This window comes from Onychostoma macrolepis, chromosome 01 (genome assembly GCF_012432095.1).
Source record: "Onychostoma macrolepis isolate SWU-2019 chromosome 01, ASM1243209v1, whole genome shotgun sequence".
NCBI classification, from domain to species: Eukaryota; Metazoa; Chordata; class Actinopteri; order Cypriniformes; family Cyprinidae; genus Onychostoma; species Onychostoma macrolepis.
The window spans coordinates 2,177,838-2,200,851 of NC_081155.1; the positions used below are offsets into that span (position 1 = coordinate 2,177,838).

General features: G+C 38.9%; 2 protein-coding genes across 2 annotated transcripts; both read right to left on the minus strand.

Annotated features, from left to right (window-relative positions):
* Positions 1-118: 118 nt before the first annotated feature.
* Positions 119-8,856, minus strand: LOC131545476 (retinol dehydrogenase 8-like). Its single transcript, XM_058784321.1, has 6 exons — positions 8,686-8,856; positions 4,959-5,120; positions 4,588-4,767; positions 4,391-4,484; positions 1,111-1,294; positions 119-931 (listed from the first exon to the last, which is right to left on the minus strand). The coding sequence occupies exons 1-6, from the start codon at positions 8,789-8,791 to the stop codon at positions 704-706; spliced, it is 954 nt and encodes a 317-aa protein (XP_058640304.1). The 5' UTR covers positions 8,792-8,856; the 3' UTR covers positions 119-703.
* A 790-nt stretch (positions 8,857-9,646) lies between these two features.
* LOC131545466 (retinol dehydrogenase 8-like) lies at positions 9,647-20,126 on the minus strand. The gene is made up of 6 exons (XM_058784312.1): positions 19,968-20,126; positions 17,728-17,889; positions 16,554-16,733; positions 16,184-16,277; positions 11,527-11,710; positions 9,647-10,207 (listed from the first exon to the last, which is right to left on the minus strand). The coding sequence occupies exons 1-6, from the start codon at positions 20,071-20,073 to the stop codon at positions 9,980-9,982; spliced, it is 954 nt and encodes a 317-aa protein (XP_058640295.1). The 5' UTR covers positions 20,074-20,126; the 3' UTR covers positions 9,647-9,979.
* Positions 20,127-23,014: the final 2,888 nt, after the last annotated feature.

Below are 23,014 nucleotides of genomic sequence, written 5' to 3' on the forward strand. Positions count from 1 at the left end.
AAACTAATCAAATTTAATTAAATTTGTGAGTCAATTAATAAAGAACTTGTTCATGAATCATGTCAGTGAACTGAATTCATATCATGAATGTGATTGAGATAGCAGAATGAAATTGACTCAGAATGAATCCGCCTCCTGATTGTCTGCTTTATTTTTCTGTCTGCGCTGATTTAACACTCAATTCACTAAATGAATTCTGTACAAACACTCACAGTATCACTGCTGAACACAGTTGATCTGGCTGTAATTCCAGTCTTTCAGGAGCTTCAGAGCTTCAATCTGCTGCTTGATCACCAGAAAATCTTCATCAGCATCTCTTCTTCTGAAATGATGGTCTTTTCTACTTTATTAGGTCTCCATGAGCACAACAGCTTTATATGACAGGAGCGACACAGCAGCCTCTGAGCCTCAGCTCTCACTGAATTAACATTCACATCGCTGTCAGTCTCTACAAAAATATGCATTAAAATAGTGCTTTATTACAATCTTAAACTAGTCTTTTGACATCTTATATAAGACTCTTCCTCTAAAAGATGTGAGTTACAAAAAGAGGATCAATATTTCTGAAACTTTTTTTGCATCTAGAATTTAATTTGTTCAAAGACAGAAAAAAGATACCTTTTTTGCAGTGTGCATGAGTTTTAGAGAGAGTGTGTGTGTGTGTGTGTGTGGGTGTGGGTGTGTGTGTGTGCGCGTGTGCGTGTTAGGTTGGTGCTATGGCTCGTCTCCGTAACCATTCGAGGCTCAGGAACTTCATGATTCTCACGCTAACATGCATGATTCCTCCCAGGTTATACAGCATGTGATAGAAGGTGCGAACTGACAGGCCGCGTGTCTCGTCTGCGTACTTCAGCGCCACGATCGGAGTGTACAGAGGATTCGTCAGGTTACGGAACGGAGGCCGTGGCGACTCGATCACCTTCTTAGTGACCTTCAGAGACACACAGAGTGAGTGAGTTTCAGTCCTCTTTAGCTAAATTCATCTCCACATCAACAGACGGTAACTATAACAACTTTGCAATTCTATTAAAGAGTTGGAATGACTATTAAAGCTTTACTTCTAGTCATTGTTCTTGTCGTGAACAGCTATGAATTCATGTGGGCTCTAACCTTGGCAATGTCTTCAGGTGTTTGTCCCAGGCCTTTAAAGAGGTTGATTTGTGTGGGCAGGTAGCAGGTCCTGAAGTGATTGAGCGTCTCAGCATCAGCACCAACGAACTCTTTCTTAGAGACTTCTGTCATCAGCTTCATCTCAAACTCGGTGTTTACAGGCCCGGGCTCGATCATCGACACACTAACAGACACACAGAGATGAGAAAAACGTCAGAATGCAGTGGCTCTAGAACTTCCTTTAGTTCAGCAGTTCCCAATCCCAGTCCTTGCACCCCCCGCCACTCTGTTTATTTTGCATGTCTCTCTCTAAAAGAGCTACGTGCATGAACTGTGTTCAGACTGATATGATCACTACACCGTGTTCATTGCTCCCTACTCCCTGAGCACGGGAAATCCATTGAAGTTTACTTCACTTCAGAACATTCATTCATGGATTTGCACTGCGCCGCTGCCTGCAGCATCCTCACACACAGACGAGTGTGACATCATATATCTCTGTAAATAAATACAATTGAAATTCACGTCTCGCACACTTTAATGCACTTTGAATGGAACATATACACTCGTTTCAAACTGGAATCATGGCAGAATATCATGTGATGTCCACTTCGTAGGGCACTTACGGTCGAATTGAACAAACGTTGTACGTGATGAGATACATACGAAATATGCAGAGTGGGGGGGGGTGAGGACTGGGATTGGGAAACGCTGCTTTAATTCCTGATCTGTGATCTTTAATTGGTTTGAACCTGTAACTTCCCCTCCAGACCACCGGAGGGACCCATCACACAACATCACTGAGATTCTACTAATGTTCATGCTGTTTGATCACTGATGAAAAGAGTCATCAGAAACAAAGTCAACTAGCTGTCCAATAAACTTCCAGCATGAAATGGGAATGACCTTCCTTCAGAAAATCAGTATCCCCTCAATCAGGCACTGATATGGCGATAAAGAGCCTTGCCCGCACCAAGCTTTAAATATGTGCTACTTCAACGCAACCCTCTTCAAACTGCAGGCATTCTTTTCAGATTAAAACAGATCAATCAGATTCTCCCTCCGAGCAGGCAGGCCCTAGAAACCACAGTTCCACCCGAGGGTGCAGAGTCTGCCTCCTGCCTGGGACCGCAGGTCATTGGGTAGGGAAAAGACACTACTTTGTCCTTTAAAACAATGTCATGATGCTCGTGTACCATGCCTTCGCTGGCCAGCGAGAAGCCACTAAAATCAGTAACAGACCCCGCACTCTGTCCAGGGTGGGCTGTATCAGTTCCCTCGTCACCTACACAGCCATCAGGATAAGACCACAAAGACAAAATGAGTCCTCTGCACAATCTGACTTTGTTGCAGCCTAGAATTAAACTGCTGGTTTCATCTGGCCAGACGAGATTGGCACACTATTTCCCTGTTTAATACTGTAAAGCTGCTTTGACACAATCTGCATAGTAAAAAACGTTATACACTGTAAATAATGGTGACTTGACTTGACTCTGCGGGAATGTCTACAGATATGCATGGTGCTAAGGGCCCAAAAATTGTAGGCAACACCCTCGACAGAGACCTCGGAAATTTTCTGTGCCCCGGGTGGCCATGTGCATCGGGCAAATCCACCGATGTAAGCCAGTCCTGAGAATATACTGCAGAGAGCATTACAGGTGACATATTGTAAGCATTTTGAACTTCTAATACCTTAAGTGCTTGTTCAACAGTTGTGAATCTAAGCTAGGGTGGACAACCCCCTTTTTCTTTAAAAGGAGGAAGTAATGGCTTCCTTCATCTTCCCCTGTGACCTGAATTGCCATCTTGCTGAGGAGAGCATGGATTTCCTCCCTCAGTATTGGGGAAGCCCTCTCGGACACTGATGTTACAATTACTCTGCCAGAACCAGGGAGGGTGCACGAAATAAAGTGTAGCTGCTAGCCCCATTGGAATTATGTGAAGAACCTACAGTGTTAGTGAAAGTGACATGACATGTGGCCAAGTATGGTTACCCATACTCAGAATTTGTGCTCTGCATTTAACCCATTCTAAGTGCACACACACACCGTGAACACACAGCCGGAGCAGTGGGTGTGTGCACCACTACTCCAGGCTGACAGGGAGAATCCCAGTGTAGTAACAAATCACCTAGGGAACTACCATTCCCCTTTTTTTGCAAACCTCCTCTGTTGGCACATGAGGTAAGTAGTTCCAATGTATTGCGATTGTTCTGACAAATCAACACATGAGACTTTGTGTGATGAACACACACATTCTTTTATTGACAACATCCTCAAAACCAAACCCGCTATCTTGCAGGGTCTTTACACAATTTGGATATATCAGGAAGGTCCTCATCACTGCTTCTACAGGAGTCAAACATAACTTGTGAGCTTCTCTGTATCGGAGGAGGGTCAAGCCACTCCACTGACAAACTTTGCTGCTGCTCTCTAATACAGAGCCATGGAAGGGCCATCATCACTTCATTTCCATCCACCGCCTCGGAGAGTGGTTAGGGCGGCCACCATCTGCCCTGCTTGAAAAATATAATCAGAGCATTCCTTGTCAGCATCTAGCTAGACAATTAAAGATCTGCTTAGACTCTGGGGCAGTCAGAGGCATCTTGTTGTGAACACTACACCGACTTCTCTCTGCCTCCACACAATCGTCCTAATTCTCCATGGCCAAGCCAACCATGGCGAGAGCCGCATCAGGATAAGCCCCAGAAGACTGGACTGGCCACTGGACCACCGAGCACATGTGGAACGATAGAACTGCTGGTAGCGCACACACACCCACAGGGGTTGGAGAAAGCCAACCTGACGTGGACAGTGCTTGTGACCATAAACACCCACATACCATAGGACGGGTGAGATCTTATGCTCAAACATTTCTCATGAAAAAAGCCATTTGTTAGCTGTGCTTAACTTGAGCTTAAAACTTCTTTTTTATTCCTTTTCTCTTCAACAAGAGTCACCACTGTGGGCTTTCTTGTGAATGTGGTGTGAGGGTGTTCTAATAGCATGGTGAAGACCTGAAGGACGAAGGGAATGATGCATGTGACTGCATTTCTTTGCTGTGGGCAGGTAGCCCCGCTCACGTTGTCATGAGTCATTGGACTTTCAGGCATGAATAAAAGTGTCTTCAGCAAGAGTGTGATATGCTGTAGTCATGTGTTGTACCAAGCAAACCGACTGAATGGGAACTAAAGAAGTGACATGACTAATCATAATGAAAATCACATGACAGGAAGAGGAAATGCATGAGTGTGTGTTCAATGGCAAATGATGAGACTCACTTGATGTTAAACTTCATCAGCTGGATGGCGAGTCCTTCACACATTCCCTCCGTGGCGAACTTTGACGCAGAGTAAACGTCATTAAACGCCACACCTGTGAAGAGCAATACGAATCTGATTTGTTCAGAAGATCCTCATTAATGCTCAGAGCTCTTCTGCTGTTCTTCAAGAAGAATATCTGTGTCTGAGCGTCTCACCATGCAGGCCCAGCACGCTGCTGATGACGATGATGTGTCCAGAGCGTCTGCTCTTCATGTCAGGCATCACCTCTTTAATCATGCGCACAACGCCAAAGAAATTGGTCTCGAACACCTGCTTCATCTCGTCCAGACTGAGAGCCTCAACCGGTCCCACCAGACCGACGCCGGCATTATTAACTACAAACACAAAGATCACAGTTTGACTAAACCTTCACTGCTCTAACAGAGTTAGATGGAGATTTCATCTTTACATTCTTCTTAATTACTTGTTTTGTTGCTGTGCTGCATTCACTTAGTTATGCTTTTTTATGTACACTTGTATTCAAATGTTTGGGGTCATTCAAAATGGTGTGTGTGTTTGCACTCACTCAGTATGTCTATATGTCTATCTTTGACGCTGTCGACACACTGTTTGACAGATTCATCGCTGCAGACATCCAGCGTGAGCAGAGACAGAGTTTTACCGTATGCGTCTCCCACCGCTTCAACCAACTTATCCTTCCGCTTCAGATCTCGCATGGTGCCTATGACTGAACACAGAGAGAGAGAGAGAGAGAGAGAGAGAGCAAGTTACTAAACACACACGTAAATAAATGGGTGAGACTTTCTAGAGTGCTTCCACTCTTCCATTGTCAATACAAGATCTCAGCCAAAAATGTATTAAAACTTTTGATATAAGAGAATGCTAGAAAATTCTCAGTTTAAAGACATTTACCGCCACCTGCTGGCAGATTTAGTTTGTTATTGAGAGTATTGTGTTATTAAAAAATAAATTAATAATAATAATAATAATAATGAAAACATGTTAAGGGTTAGTTCTAGGGGTTAAGGGTTAGTTCACCCAAAAATTTTAATTCTGTCATCAATTACTCACCCTCATATCGTTTCAAGCCTTTGTTTTGTGGAACATAAAAGAAGGTATTTTGAAGACTGTTACAAAGCTGTTTTGGTTACCAATGACTTTCATTGTTTGAACAAAAAAATAGAGGTTACTAATATGTTTCTCAAATTATCTTTTATGGTTCCATAGTTTATGTTAGGCCGTTTCAGCCTAAACGTTTATGTGAAATACATTTTATGTTAAATCAAGTAAAATATTTCTTTCTAAAGCTACAATTTATGTCTACTTGATACGTTCTCATTTAACACAAAAATAGCTTTAAATAATCTTTTGTGGGTATTTTCACAGTCAAATTTATTTTGCAATTAATAAGATTAATTAATCAAAACATCATCTAAAATTTTAATCCACTGAGAGCCCTGATTATTAGTAATAGAGAGGCAAGCATTATAATACTTTCTTGTTTGCCGTCAGCATTCAGCAAATATTTACATCATTTAAACAAATCTTTGAATGTCTAATGAACATATAATTTCACAAACCTTGCCAACTTAGTCAAGTCCAACTGTGAGATCTTGTGAAGTGTGCATTGGATCGTGTGTTCTCGTGTGAATGCAGACAGGAGGAGAGTTCAGCTTCACTGGAGACACGCGATCAACCAACTTTGAACTCATTATTTCAAATTATGCTGTGCTTTATCCATTTGCCCACTGTCATATTCAATGTGTGCTGTATGTAAAATGAGTGTTACCTTGGAATTTATTTGAAATAATATGATTCCCAATGCACACAAACTTCCCAAAATACTGAGTGCCCTGTTGGTTACAGTATTTATTTTCTTTTTAACTTTTTTTATTAAATATGTATTTATTTGTGAAAAATGCTTTGTCATCTAAAGTATAAGTATGTTTATTTTTACACATTTATTTTTTAATCCAAATGATTTCAAATTTCTTAAATATTAATTAAAATAAATAAAATTATATCGGCCATCGGCCACCCGGCTTTCGGCATCGGCTGTCAAAAAAACAATATTGGTCGAACACTAACTGTAAGTGATTGTCATGGGACATGGTTGTAGATAAATCGCACGAAGAAGGAGTAGACGAAAAGGAGTTTTAATGAGCTTCAACACACGTATACCATTCAAACATAACATTAATCCAGGACAAAGACTAGGGGAGAACTGAGGACTCATGAAGACAGGGAACAAAGGAGCAAACAAGAAGATTAATAAACACAGGTGATCTAATTGAGCGATGATAATTAACAAAACGAGAACAGGAAATAGCAAGACCAGAACGGAACTAAACAGAAACCAACACGTAACAGTGATCACAATGCCTGAATATACACGGTAAGAGTGGGAGAGTGACTCAATTCTCAAAATGTGAATTACACCTGTGGAGGGAGATGACACGAAAGGCTCTAATATCACTGCAACTCCGAAATCAGAGCACAGTTGAATAAATTAATCAAAACCGAAACTAAATATTTGGGTCTGTACGATTCTGTCTTTTATCTTTTAAACGGTACAGATTGGTATATCCTTGAAAGCTGCTGGACTTGAGTTCTGACTGTGCAAAGTTCTGTACTGTATGTTCTACAATATGAAATGTTACTTCAAGCGAGATTTCCTCTTGTTCTGTGTGAAGTTAAAGTGCGCAAGAAGGTAAGCGCATTATTGTTGCGTTTTTTTTTTTTTTTTACAGGAGCCTATGTGTCAATATGTGACACAGTTTTGACTGTCATGGTGTGTGCATGAACGAGTGTGAAATACCTTAATTACGTACTATTTCCGATCATTTATATTGGGCACTTTTTGCATTTAAATTGGCTTATTCTGACTGTTGACATTGAAAATTGTGCACGTGTTTTTCGAGGGTATCGGTTAATTTCTTGATTTGATCCGTTTTGACAGTGTCTGCTTGCATATTTTAATCATATTTGGTAGTTATCTTCAATGTATTTGCCATGATTTGATCCGTTTAACTTGGAAAATGTATCTATATTTATATTATTTCATCGTCATTATTTTGTTTTTAGAAGTTAAAACGGTTTTATCAACCTTGACTGACACAGCAATGTTCCATCACATCATTTTGACAGTTAAAATTTTGGGCTTTTTTTTTTTTTTTTGGAGTGGGTGGGGTTTTGTGAGCTTTTGGGCTGGAAATTGTCCATCTAATCTGGCAACACTGCCAACAGCCTCCAAACAGCCAGTGAGCAACTGACAGACGGAAACAATCCTCTCAGTCTAAACCTCTGGCAATGAGTTAATGAGTTCATTAGTCTTACTATGCTAATCATAGCAGAGTAATCTCAGGCTCAAGTCCCTTTTAATTGTTGTTTGTGCAACATTTTACAAATTGAAACGGTTTTCATAATGAATTAACTTTACACCGGTACTGAACTGAACTGAATTATAACAGCTTCACAGCTGAATTTGGATTCGTCTCGTATTTGGTGAAGTTTGCATCCTTTATTCTGTTCATTTCATGTTTAATAGAGTGAAGCTGCTTAGAAACAACAAAGGAGATTTGGCATGACTTGTTTTGTGCCTAATAATAGCAGGTCTGACAAAAATCTTTAATGAATGTCCATCATCCGAATAACTTTCCTCACGGAATTTCATGAGATCTACTGAACAAAGTGGCTCTTCTGAACAGTAACATTGATCCGACCAGAAGAAAAAAGTGCACTTCCATAATGTACTTAAAGTGCTCTATTTTCACGCACTAATTTTGCACTTAATATGCAATAATAATAATTATTATTATTATTCTTTAATACTTCTTAAGACAATCTTAAGAACATCTAAATGTACTCAAAAGGCTATGGGACACCAAAATAAAATACCACATGAAGTTCACTTGAAACCATCTTTTATACACAAGTGGGTTCAAGTGTAGCTATAGCTACTACAAGTGGTAAATAGCTATATTTTTTAATATAGAGAAAGTATGTTAAAAGCACATTTTAGTTCATATTCAAGGTGTCCCAAAATAGCACATTTGAGTACACTTAGATGTTCTTAAGAGTATTTTTTAGTATATTAAGTACAAAATTAGTACGTGAAAATAGAGCATTTTTTTTATGGAAGTACACTTCTGGGCAGTCGGTTCTAGAAAGATTTATTAGTTATTCCTTTAAGACTGTTTGGCAAACTAAAGTAGTACTTCAGCAGAAACTTTGTTTAACTATGTATCGATCTGTATTGTGTGTTATTGATGAGTCGTTGATTCGCGACTTACCGTAGTAGCGCTTCATCTTGTCTCTCGCAAGCATCACGGCGATCGCGAGCCCGATACCGGACGAGCAGCCGGTGATCAGCACCACTCTCTGTCCCTCCGTTGCCATGACTTCACCGGAGTAACGGAGCGCGAGCTGCGCGCGAGTCTTTTCAGCGCTCTCTCTCTCAGCGGATCAACACACGGGAGCGCGCGCGGATTACTCAAACAGCAGATGCGCCGTTTGATATATTAACTTTTTCATTGTTATTGATCAAAAGGTTAAAAACAGCAAGGCAAACATTTTACTTTCTGAATAACTAATCACGTAATAACTTAATCTAAATGAAATGCTTTATGGTTTAATGGAGCACTTACAAGCACTTCCTCTGTTTGCCTCTTTATGATGAATCACTTCATGTACTCCCCTGTTGTAAGTCGCTTTAGATAAAAGCATCTACAAAATGACTAAATGTAAATGTAATGGTTCTTTCACATTTCATTCTCTCTAGCAACAAGAAAACAAGCAGGAGAAGGAAACTGAATTGAATATTCCATCAGGATTTAGTGGTTTACAGTAAGCCACCAATACAAGGCAACCAATTACCAGAGACCAGGGTCCATTACAAGTCCCATTATAATCAGTAAAACCATTACAATTTTTGTGATGGTGTCTATTGTTTTGTTTTGTTTTTTCAGTAGGGATGTTAGACTGCTTTCATCGATGAAAGGATGAGAGGAGTAAGTAACAATTTGTCACACCTCGCGGTAATTTGAGTTGTCATCCTCTAAAATCATCTTGTCGTTAATGTTTTCTCACGTTGTCTGGCTGTATGGTGTCAGAAGAAGGTGGTGATTTTGCGTCTTCAACTTGGACCATCCAAACTGCACTGCAGGTACTCAAGTTTGTAAAAAAACTAATACTGACATACTGAAAGTGTGTGAATGATGCGCATCTACATTAATGTGTGTTTATACTGTGGAAGAGAGATCATGATGACAGCAGGACTGCGAAAGTGTACATCTACAATGTATATAGTGTTTATAGTGTACACTATAAAATCAAATATTATCTTAACTGCTTATGTAAGTTACTGTGTGTATGCGTGTGTGTGTGTGTACGTGTGCAAGTGCTTGAATACATGGTTTATGAGGATACAGATGTTTTAATGACATGGGTATTACAACGTAAACATGGTTTGTGGACACTTCCTTTAGGGGTAGGGTTAGGCTTAGGGGATAGAATATACAGTCTGTGCATTATAAAAACCATTAAACCTATGAGAGTCACCATAAACCACATACAAGTATGAGTGTTTTAGGTTGGTGAGATGGCTCGTCTCCGTAAGCATCCGCAGCTCAAGCACTTCAAGATGCTCAGACTAACATGCATGACTCCTCCCAGGTTATACAGCATATAATAGAAGGTGTGAACAGACAGGCTGCCCGTCTCGTCAGCGTACTTCAGCGCCACGATCGGAGTGTACAGAGGATTCGTCAGGTTACGGAACGGAGGCTGTGGTGACTCAATCACCTTCTTAGTGCACTGCAGAGACAGAAACGGTGAGCGCTTTCATTTGCATCCTCATTACATTATTGAAGAGAGCTTATGCTGTCTTTCATTTAGTGTTTCTGGACAATAGCCCTGCATTTGACACTGCAAACCACAAAATTTGGTCACACTTTATATTAGGTGGCCTTAACTGTACTTATTTTTTGATGTAAGTATATAGTAATGTACTTGTGGTCATATTGTATTGCAAAACACTTTTGCTGCTATTGAGGTGGGATATGGATCAGGTTAGGGACAGGTTTGGTGGTATGGGTAGGATTAAGGGTGGGTTAAGGTGTAAGGGATGGGTCAATAGTGTAATTATAAATGTAATTACAGAAATTAATTACAGATGTAATTACATATAGAGATTTTTAAAAATATATGTTTAAAATATATAAATGTAAAAACATGTATGTACACAGTAAGTGCATTGTACCAAATTATTAATTTAAATGTAAGTACACAGTAGTTAAGGCAACCTACTGTAATATAAAGTGGGACCCAAATTTTTTTTGAATAGGCTCGAAAATCATGTTGGTATTAGTGGAATTGTATTGGCATGGTTCAAATCGTAATTATCTGACCATCATCGGTTTGTTGCATTAAATGAAGATGTATCAATCAGTTAAGACTGAAATACCGCAAGGCTCAGTACTAGGACCATTGCTTTCCCTGTACATGACACAGGAAGACCAGGAGAACCAGACAAGTCCTCTGCACAGACCCTTTGGCAAGTTTCAATTCTCTACCAAACGCTGGTATGATGTACCCCAATGATCAAGGAGAAGGAACTGGATGAATATTCTGAATGATATCAATCCACAATCCAATTTGTGATGCAGACTGGAGTTAAACCACACCATGTTCATTCGTCTGGCCAGAGGAGAACTGGTCCCCTGACTGAGCCTGATTTCTCCAAAGGTTTTTTTTCTACATTTCTGTCACTGATGGACTTTGAGTTCCTTGCCACTGTCACCTACTTATTTATTTTGGAACACTTAATATTTGGCAAATATTATTGACTTGATTGCACAGACAGTAATGGATGAGAACTGAACTAAGCTGGATAATGACATTGTTGTTTTCTCCAAAGCTGCTTTAGAGATTAAACTCATTCCAACTGATTAACTTCACACAGTTATTGAAACAAACTGAATTATCAGTGAACTGATTTCAATGAAATAATGATATCATTGTCCTAGCTATAGAGTGGATTTTACTGTTCTATAGACTTAGAACGACTATAAAAACTTCATGGTTATAGTGATCATCCCTGGTGTAAACGGGCCTTAACTGACATGATTTCTGACCTTGGCAATGTCTTCGGGTGTTTGGCCTAGGCCTTGGAAGATGTTCGCTGCACTGGGCAGGTAGCAGGTCCTAAAGTGGTGGAGCGTCTCTGGATCAGTGCCGACATACTCTTTCTTAGAAACATCTGCAAACATCTTCATCTCAAACTCAGTGTGTACAGGCCCAGGCTCGATCATCGACATACTGACAGGCAGACAAATACACCTCCATCAATAACAGAGATCAACAAATCAACAACAGAAAGGCATCACGCAGATCAAGAGATGCTACTCTGAAGATTGTCTTCTAGAATATTGCCTCTTAACCAGTGTTGGGGAAAGTTACTTTTAAAAGTAATGCATTACAATTTTGCGTTACTCCCTGAAAAAGTAACCAATTATGTTAATTAGTTAATGAAACAGTTCGAACGAATTATTGTAATTTAGGAATAGAATCACGTTGGTGTTTGAATCGTGTTCGCGACCTTCAACGATCTGTTAAATTGAAGTGCTTTTTTGCAACATGTTGCAACCTCTCTTGCAACATTTTAGCTTATCACAGATATTATACTATACTTATTACTAATGCTTTTTTGGCTTCTGATCGCAAATGTAGCCAAACTTTGGAGCGCTTAATTTAGCGAGCAAGGTCCTGGCAGCTCGCTAGGTCGGGTCCTCACAGATGAAGAAAAAAAAAGAGCATAGGAATCGATAGGCGGAATCGAAATTTTAATTTTGCAACAAATATCTGATTCCTGACCTTATGTCAGAGGACTTCAGCCCTGCTCCTGGGGACCCACTCTCCTGGAAAGTTTATTTCCAACTGGCTTCAGCACACCTGCCTGCAATTTTCAAGCAGGCTTGATTGGCTGCTTCAGGTGTGTTTGATTAGGGTTGTAGCTAAACTTTTCAGGATAGTGGGTCCCCAGGAGCCCCAGGAGCTTTAAAATTGTAATTTGATTACATTACTGATTACTGCATTTAAAAAGTAATCAGATTACCAATTACTTTACTTTCAAGTTACTTTCAAGTTTACTTTACTTTTCAAGTTATCAAACCTAAAAAGTGCACTACAAAGAGAAACTCATAGTTCTTTCATTAATTAATATTGACAGAAAAAAATACATACATATTATTTTAATAGCCTACACTATTGCAATATAAACAAATTCATTTTAATTTTTTTTTTGTAAAATAAAGAAAACAAATTGGGTGCGCTTTCTGCATTCTCCATCTCCACGAATATCTTCCTGAAACCAGTCACTAAAATGAACGAAAATGACATGAGAAATACAGTAGGCTATATCTAAAGAAAGCTTGAAGTGTCTATTATTAAATTAAGTCATGTCGAAAACAAATATTCTCTGATATAATAATCCATATGAAACCAACGCAAGGTACAGTCTCTCCCGTCTGAGCTCACCTATATCACACACACATCACACGCTATAAGATCATCATCCACGCGAAACCAGGCTTGAGATGCGCAAACATGTAAATGTCCACATCACCTCCGTATACAAAGAAAGATTCAAGTTCATTTCAGCTACTTTTCGTTTTTGGAAGAAGACGCGTTTCTTAAGGAATAAGCCTTGAATTGTGATGCTGACGCGGCTTAATCCAGCGGTTGATCTCATTCTGATGAGTCATTTATTTTTACTTATTAGTGTTGCTGTGACATAAACTTGTACACATTCACTTGTTGAACTTTTCCCAAACTATAATCCCAGACTAAAATATGTCGAGTGCAACATTTTGAAATATGATTCATACGAACTGAAATACGACCTTTCATTTAATCTAAATGTTGTAGGACTCGTCTGCATTTTAGCTCACATTGTCAAAACATGATTTTTTTAGGTATTTTTAATTTTTAACACTGCATTTGTATTTATTGACATAAGTAACTGTAATCAAATTACATAAATTTAAAATGTAACATATTACTTTACTACGTTACCAGGAAAAGTAATAAGATTACAGTAACGCGTTTCTGTGTAACGCGTTATACCCAACTCTGGTTACAAACATTCAAATCACAGAAGTACTGGGATAAAAGTTTATAGTTTAGAGATATAAACTCTGCTGTGCACAGTAGATATTAAAATAGAGTAAGTCACCTTTTGAAAGTAATTTGACACTTCAAATGAAGATTTATCGATTACATTGTAATGCCAGTAGGTGGTGAAAAGGGGCTGTAAAAATGTATTTGTCTTTGAATCATACAATCATCTGTTCAAGAACGATGATTCATCCAATAATGAATCATGTACATCTTGAGTGAGTCATTGAATCACTCATTCATAAATTACATGTGATTTTGTTTAGTTGTCTAATGTTTTTTATTCAGAATCATGAGCTCCATGAATCAACTTCCATTGGGAAAAAAAGAAAAAAAAACTCAAACAGCTCAACACTGCTCATCACTTTTTAATCCCATTGGAATCAAAACTGGGAATCGAAAAGTATTGGAATCGATAAGCGGAATCGGAAGCGGAATCGATCAAATTCAAACTATACCCAACCCTACTCTTTACCCTTATGGAGGTCAAGATACTCCTGCTGTTTTTTTTTTTTTTTAAACTAAGGATTATATTAAAATAGTTATAAATAATTATTTTATCAGCAGTCACACTGTTCATGAATAATGAACTCTTGTGTCATTTGTGTTTACAGGATAAGGGCATTTATTTAATTATTTCTCAGTAATTTAAGTCTCAGCAATTTGTAACTTGACACAATTCATAATTTCTCTGACTTTCACTGGACCATTTTCTCACATCCAGGTTTTCCAATCCCACAGGATTCCTGGTCCCTACATGCGTTTGATATTAGTTTGGGAATGGGAATCTTGATTCTTTAATTGGGGGAAAATGCAGAGGCGTCATGCCCATTCAAAATGAGGGATTTTTGAGCCAAGTGGATTTTGAATGCAGCTTCCAAAAGACAAAAAATTGCTGATTAATATTTTAATTAATACAATCACACCGGCATGATTAGAGCGTTCAGTGTCATATCATCAGCTGCTAAATTCAAATCCACGTTTGCTGGCTGGTGCTGAGCCTGATGTGTTTTTACAGCACTGTGCTTATGAATGCAATGACCAATCAGAGGTGTTCAGATGAGTCATCGCTAAAATTCCGGTGTTTTCTGCACTCACTAGCTGACTGAATACCTCTTTCTGATGAATTCTCGCGTACAAATCTGTAAGATATTAATTTCATAGTGTAAACAGCTTCAGTGATTTTAATGGGAGTTTTTGAGAGCTTGAACTTTAGACCGTCAGTGAAAATGTTCTTTGATAAATGTTCTTTGCTCTCTTTCTGTACAATGAAAGTGTTATTAGTAGCCTAACTTGCTTTTATTCACATAAACTTTCAATGTTAAATTCACATTAAATATAAAGTCAATTGTATTAAAATTATGTTATGGCATGATACCCATATCTGTTAATTAAGTAAACAGACAGGTTTTTATGCAAAAGACATCAAGGCTGCATTCCAGTCCATTTTCTTATTCTTTTCCTTCACTCACAAACTTCCCTCCATCTCGTTCACTCGGATGTACGTCATTGGTTACGTTGCATGAGTGCCCACTACAGGAGGAACCCTTGCAATGGGCTGAATTGGAACTTCCTTAGCTCTTGATCACTTAGAATCAGCTATAGAGTTGGTTTATTGTTTACATTTTTCCCTTTTACAAATTTGTTTGGTGCAGCATTCTATATGTATATATTAGGGGTGGAACGATACATGTATTTGTACCAAACCGTCACGGTACGAACATCTCGGTTCGGTGTATGAGGCCTTACAACGAATACAGGCAATTCACCCTCAATCCAGAAGGGGGCGCCCGCAGTAACGCAGCGCTGTTAGATAACCGTCAGCAGAACAGCGAATGCCGAGTTGTGCACTTGAAAACAAAGCCCCCAGACAGTGACCATGTGCTGATTCTGAACGCATCTCTCACTGACAAGGGAGTATACTTTAAAGGCTTGCGCACTCAACTGTTTGCGAAAAGGAGCTTTGTGCTCGTGTATCCTATCTCTCTCATTCAGCACAAATCCAAATATTCTATAATATTTCCATATTTGCGATGTAATGTATCTGAATGCTAAACTATTTATTATGTAAATTATAGGCTTTGTACTTCAGTCACGTTCCAACGGTGACACAGTTTGGTTGGTTCACTGTATTTTATTTTGATAAAGTACGAACTGCACTGTCAAGTTAGCAATGCTGGAACTGATGTGTGTTTTTATTTTTCCTGTTGTACCGAAATCATATTGAACCGTGACCCCCGAACCGTGACATCTGTGTACCGTTCCACCCCTAGTTTATAGGTATGTTTGGGCTGTTATAAATGTAATGTTTGTGGTGTGGATAAATTAAATCTGCGATGACGTCACAATCGTGTTGCATTGTGGTCTATGGAGTGGCCTGAAGTGTGCATATGAAGCAGACTCGCTCCTTGGTCAAAATCAAGGGGTCGAGGGTCTGTCCATATAGACTTCCCTCATCCACTTGGCAGCGGGGATTCCCCCGAAAGGAAGTGCTTAGGGAAGTTTGCGAGTGTGTGTCTAAAAGTGGAAAGGAACGCAGCCCAAGTGACAGTAAGTGTAAATGAGAAGATGAAAAGCAGGAGTGTAAGAATGAACAGCAAACGCAGTGAAACTCACGTGACGTTAAACTTGAGCAGCTGGATGGCCAGACTCTCACAGAACCCCTCTATGGCAAACTTTGATGCAGCGTAAACGTCATTAAACACCACACCTGTGAAGAGCAACACGAGTCACATCGGTACGTCTCTTGTCATGCTTATTTGCTCTGTTTATTGATTTTAAGCTGTAAATGTTTCTTTAGACTGATGTTTCCACGTGTTGGTCATTCAGTAGATCAATGGTTTTCATACACACAAAAGCTAAGAGCTCTTCTGCGATGTCTATCTGATCAATAATATCAGTAATCCTCAAGTAGAGGTAGTACCTTAGGAAGAACTCTTAAACTCCACAAATGTAAATAATTAGTGAATGATCGCTCAGTGTTTACCCTGCAGGCCCATCGCACTGCTGATGACGATGATGTGTCCAGAGCGTCTCCTCTTCATATCGGGCATCACCTCTTTAATCATGCGAACCGCACCAAAGAAATTAGTCTGGAACACCTTCATCATGTCATCCATACTGAGACCCTCAACCGGCCCCACCAGACCGACGCCAGCGTTATTAACTACAAACACACAGATCACAGCCACTTCACCGCTGCTGCTCATGGTTTTAAAGGCATACTCCACCCCAAAATGAAAATTTTGTCATTAATCACTTACCCCCATGTCGTTCCAAACCCGTAAAAGCTTTGTTCGTCTTCAGAACACAATTTATGATATTTTGGATGAAAACCGGGATGCTTGTGACTGTCCCATTGACTGCCAAGTAAATAACACTGTCAAGGCCCAGAAAAGTATGAAAAGCATCGTCAAAATAGTCCATCTGCGCTTTGATTTGAATGAAAACAGTGTATCCATGTGCAGCTGACACAGAACAGCGTACGCTATTTGCATCCAGCGGATATTCTCTAAAATGCCGCTGCAGTGACGCAGATGAGACGAATTGTTGAATAAAGTCATTATTTTTATTTTCTTCATCCAAAATATCTTAAATTGTGTTCCAAAGACGAATGAAGCTTTTACGGGTTTGGAACGACATGAGGGTAAGTGATTAATGACAACATTTTCATTTTGGGGTGGAGTAACCCTTTAAGACCTGTCCACACCAACACAAATGTTCAGTTTTCACATGGAATGAAAAAAGTAAAAAAGTAATTGTCACTTTTTATCTCACAATTCTAAGCTTATTTCTCACGATTGAGAGTTTATAATCTTGCAATTCTGGATGTCTTCCTCACAATTCTGAGCTCATAACTTGCATTTTTTTACTTTTTCCTTGCAACTGTGAGTTTATATGACACTAATTCTGACTTCATAACTCACATTTATATCTTCATATATAACTTAATTTGGAAGTTTTTATAACTGACAATTCTTTGTGAGAAACATTGTGAGAAAAAAGTGGTACACAATGACAGTGATATAATATATGCAATTTTTTTTCCTTTTTATTAATATTTTCATGTTGGTCTCGGTATTTGATTTGCTATGACTACGTTTGTCCGTGTGTTGTTGACTGATCTGACCGTGTGTGTGTGTGTGTGTGATTGCACTCACTCAGTATGTCTATATGTCTATCTTTGACGCTGTCGACACACTGTTTGACAGATTCATCGCTGCAGACATCCAGCGTGAGCAGAGACAGAGTTTTACCGTACGCGTCTCCCGCCGCTTCAACCAACTTATCCTTCCGCTTCAGATCTCGCATGGTGCCTATGACTGAACACAGAGAGAGAGAGGACTAGTTACTGAACACAAACACACACACAGAGAACTAGTTACTGAACACCACATCACAGGTTGGCGCCCGGAAGTATAAGGCACCTGCAGAACACATCACCAACTTAGCTGTCTGAAGGAGACGTGAAACAGGCAGGCCGAAAGCATGGCTAGGGGACCTCATTCCCTCTTTGGGAACCATCGTTACATGTGTAACCCGAGACGTTCCCCTTCTATGGAACTCACGCTGCATCCTCTAGCACAGAGGTTCCCAATGCCAGTCCCCCCCGCCCCCGCATATTGAGAACTGGAGTTGGGAACAGGGTTGGAGTTGGGTATAGTCCCCAGACACTATGGGGAACGAAATGGCAACTATGCTGTGCTGCAGCGCATGCCTGTTCAACTGGTGAGAGAGCACCATGGGAGCTACAGACATACACCTAAACTGCCACTGATGCCCCGAGCCACTCACATACCTTGGCAGAAATGTTTCAGATAAAAGAAGGACATCCACACCAAGTTAAGACCATATCTATACGCATAGATCAAGCGTGTCCTCAGGTGTCAGAAACCCCAGGCACGGACTCACACAAGGTAGCTGTATACTTAACTTGATGTGGATGCCCCTCTTTCATCTGAAACTAGGTTCCTCATTTTTGCTGAGCTATGTGAGTAACTATAGTAACTGTGTGTGTGTGTGTGTGTGTGTGTAAGGGCAGAGAGAGAAAACTAGTTACTGAACACACACACACACACAGAGAGAGAGTACTAGATACTAAACACACAATGACATCAATAAAAGACGCAGTACAAGAGGAGTTTAAGATCCGATGACGACTGAAAGGATTTAGACACCAGTCATAAGCATCAATCTCTTGTCACTGACGAATCATAAAGCTCATTACTACTCTGATGACATGTAATGTGTGTGTGTGTGTGTGTGTGTGTGTGTGTGTGTGTGTCTGCTGTACAGAATGAAGGTAAAGCCGCCTGAGAGATCAGTACCGTCATAGCATTAAACCCTGAACCCATGATCCTGAACATCACACACGTTTGTTCTTACAGATGAGTCGTTATGGTTTAAATGGATCTTTTAGGGTTCATGCTAGACTGTGGTCTTAATAATAAAATTAACAGAAGTTTGTAAAACTGTAGGTTCCCTTTTACATTCACACTCTTAAAAATGAAGGTTCTGATACGGGTTTTCACAGTGATGCCACAGAAAAGCCAATAGAAGAACCCCCCAGTGATGAGTTCTTAAAACTCCTCAGTTCTTAACATTTTAATCATCTAAAGAATAAAGAACAACGGAAGGATTCCATGGACGTTAAAGGTTCCTCATGGAACTTCATTATAATAGTGTTTGAGGTCACTGGGTTTTTCCTCTGACAGGTGTTACAGCGGGTTATGCAATGCAGGGATAGAGGCCAGCTCAGCACACACACACAGATTATGAGCTGATTCCCTGCACACAGATGCTCTTTAAAGAATACAGTCACACACACACCTGTCTACAGTCATTATATGATCCCACTCATATCTGAGGGATTTATTGCGTCTCTAATTAATCAGATCTGATTTTGTATTGTCAGCACAGCAGGCAGTTTCTGTCATCATTAACCAAACAAACATTACCAGCAATAACCAGCATATTATGTAGCTAGTGTGTATTAAAATGTTTAATGATCTTATATTTTAAGTTTTCATTTTAATTTGAACTTTGTCAATTTGTTACGTGTTTTGTCATGTTATTAGTTTTGATTATAGTATTTCTATATAGGCTTATTTTTAATTTCAGCATTTTAGTACTTATTGTAGCTAGTTAGCAGTCAAGGAAACATTTCAAGTTAAAGTTGCTGTTTTTCATACATTATTTCTATTTCATTTCACCTTATTTCCGTTCACCGAAAGCGATCTTTAATAGAAACAAACGGATCTCGCAGTCTTTCTGTCACAAGGGTTGTTTGACAGTCTGAAATAATAATAACTGTACTGTGGTATTTTGCCAGAAACTTTGATGACTTTTATATTTCGTGCGGAATATAATGAGCTGTATAATCTAACGGTTCTTGTTTTACCGTAGTAGCGCTTCATCTTGTCTCTCGCGAGCATCACGGCGATCGCGAGCCCGATACCGGACGAGCAGCCGGTGATCAGCACCACTCTCTGTCCCTCTGTTGCCATGATTTCACCGGAGTAACGGAGCGCGGGTCTCTTCAGCGCTCTCTCTCTCTCTCTCTCTCAGCGGATCAGCACACGGGAGCGCGCACGCAGGGAGGACACGTCACGCGAACGCGCACGGATTACCTAAACCTCCTGCTCAAGATTGATAGTGATCGCCTTAAAGCACAATCACAAACTCACCTGAAATATACTACTACTCAAATAAATACTGAAGGAGTCATATGTGATTAAATTGTGAATTAAATTTTAGATTTTAATAAATAAGCTTTCCATTGATGTATGGTTTGTTATGATCGGACAATATTTGGCTGAGATACAACTATTTGAAAATCTGGAATCTGAGGGTGCAAAAAAATAAAAATATTGAGAAAAACGCCTTTAAAGTTAAAGTTAAGTTTAATCTGTGTACAACAGAGTTCGTTTTTAATCATATTACTACTTCTGATGTCTGCTCTGCACTACAAAACTTAGATGTGAATAAATCGTCAGGTCCTGATCTTATTGAACCATTGTTTTTAAAATTAGCGGCTAACATTATTTCACATCCATTGACATATCTGTTCAATCTTTCCCTAACAACTAAGGAAATTCCACAGATTTGGAAGTCTGCTTTTGTTGTTCCTCTGTTGAAAGGGGGTGACCCTACTTTATTAGATAACTATAGACCTATTTCGAAGTTATGTATCTTGTCAAAACTTTTGGAAAGTCTTATCAGTAAACAATTGACACAGTATTTACACTCTCATAAACTTTTGTCTATCAACCAATCAGGATTTCGTAAAAAACACAGCACTATTACGGCTGTTTTAAAAGTTTTAAATGATCTTGTGAGGTCCTTAGATGGAAAACACCACTGTGCATGTCTTTTATCGATTTAGCTAAGGCATTTGATACAGTGAACCACAAGATTTTGTTAGATAGGCTCAGAAGTGTTGGTCTATCAGACAATGTAGTCTCATGGTTTAATACTTATTTAAAGGGAAGAACTCAATGTGTGCAAGTGGAAGGTATTAAATCAGACTTATTGGAAGTGGGTACGGGAGTCCCCCAAGGATCTGTATTGGGGCCATTACTATTTATTATATATATAAATTGTTTAGACGTTAACATTGATAATGCAAGGTTCCACTTTTATGCAGACGACACTGTCATTTATTGCTCTGCTCCTACAAAACAACAAGCTTTGGGTGACTTACAATCAGTGTTTGATATTATTCAAGCAAGGTTTTTTACTTTAAAGTTGGTCTTAAATGTTGAGAAAACAAAATTTATGTGGTTATCAAACTCTAGAAATTCTTCGGATAGTCCCGTCGTTCTCCGAACTTTGCAAGGGAAACTGATCGCATTAGTGTCAGAGTATAAGTACCTGGGCATCATAATTGATGATGCACTACGTTTTAATACATATATCAATTATTTGCGGTTAAAGTTGAAGAAGCGGCTAGGATTTTATTTCAGAAATAAGTCTTGCTTTTCATTTAATGCAAGGAAGAGGCTTGTGTCTGGAACTTTTTTACCAATTCTTGATTATGGGGATGTGGTGTATCAGAATGCCTCTTCTTATCTTCTTGCCTCTTTGGAAGCTGTGTATCATGGTGCTTTAAGATTTATTACGAATTGTAAATTTTCTACACATCATTGTATACTTTATAATAGAGTTGCCTGGTCTTCACTTGCTGTTCAAGGAAAATGCATTGGTATTTACTGATTTACAAAGCTATTCTGGGTTTTTGCCATCCTATCTCTGTTGTTTGATTCACCAAAAGTAGTTGTTAATTATTCATTGCGTTCTCAGTCTTTTACAGTCTTCATGTACCTTCAGCACGAACTAATTTAGGTAAAATTGCATTTGAATATGCTGCACCGTCAGACTGGAATTCTCTTCAAATGAAACTCCGGCTAAATCAGTTGGTGTCTCCTTGTAAATTTAAAACACTTTTGCGTGGAATAGAAAATGATTTAATGATTTGCAAATGCTTTTAATGCTGTAATATTTTATTGTTGTGATGTATTGTTCTTTGTTGTATATGTATTTGTATAACTGGGCCGCCTATCTTGGCCAGGACACTCCTGAAAAAGAGATTTTTAATCTCAGTGAGGTTCTCTCCTGGTTAAATAAAGGCAAATAATAATAAAAAGTTGTCCAAATTAAGTTCTTAGCAATGCATATTACTAATCAAAAATGAAGTTTTGATACATTTACGGTAAGAAATGTACTAAATATCTTCATGGAACATTATCTTTACTTAATATTCTAATGATTTTTAGCATAAAAGAAAAATAGATAATTTTGACCAATACAATGTACTGTTGGCTATTGCTACAAATATACCCCAGCGACTTAAGACGTTTGTGCTTAAGAGGTTGTGTGCTCCAGGATCAAATATTTAGCGCTGTAGAGAGGACAGGGTTACCACCCGTATTACTATTTAAGAAGCTACTTTTCGTAATATATTACTCATTACTACCCTGCTAAAAAAAAACAATAGAAACCATCGCAGGAATTCCAGTGGTTTCCATTAAAATACCATTATAAACCATTAGCTTTTTCCAGTAAAACCATTACAAAATTCCTTTTTGTAGTGTGTTTTGGGCATTTTTCCAATAGGATTTAACATCCCACCAATAGAATCCATCACATACCAGTAGACACCATTATAGTTTCCATTAAATACAATTCCCATTATAACCATTAAATCCATTACATTTTCTATTGTGTTTTGGGTAGGGTTCTATTGTTTTTTTTCAGCAGGGTTACACCCCCACATGAAAAAAATACTATATTAATTTATACACTGTAAAACCCGACAAGTTAGAGTAACTCAAACCGTTTGAGGAAACTGATTACCTTAGACCATTTAAGTTTTTAAAACTAACAATTATGAGTGCTCTGAACTTATTTCAGCTGAGTTCACTAAAATAAAATATAGATTGCAGTTAA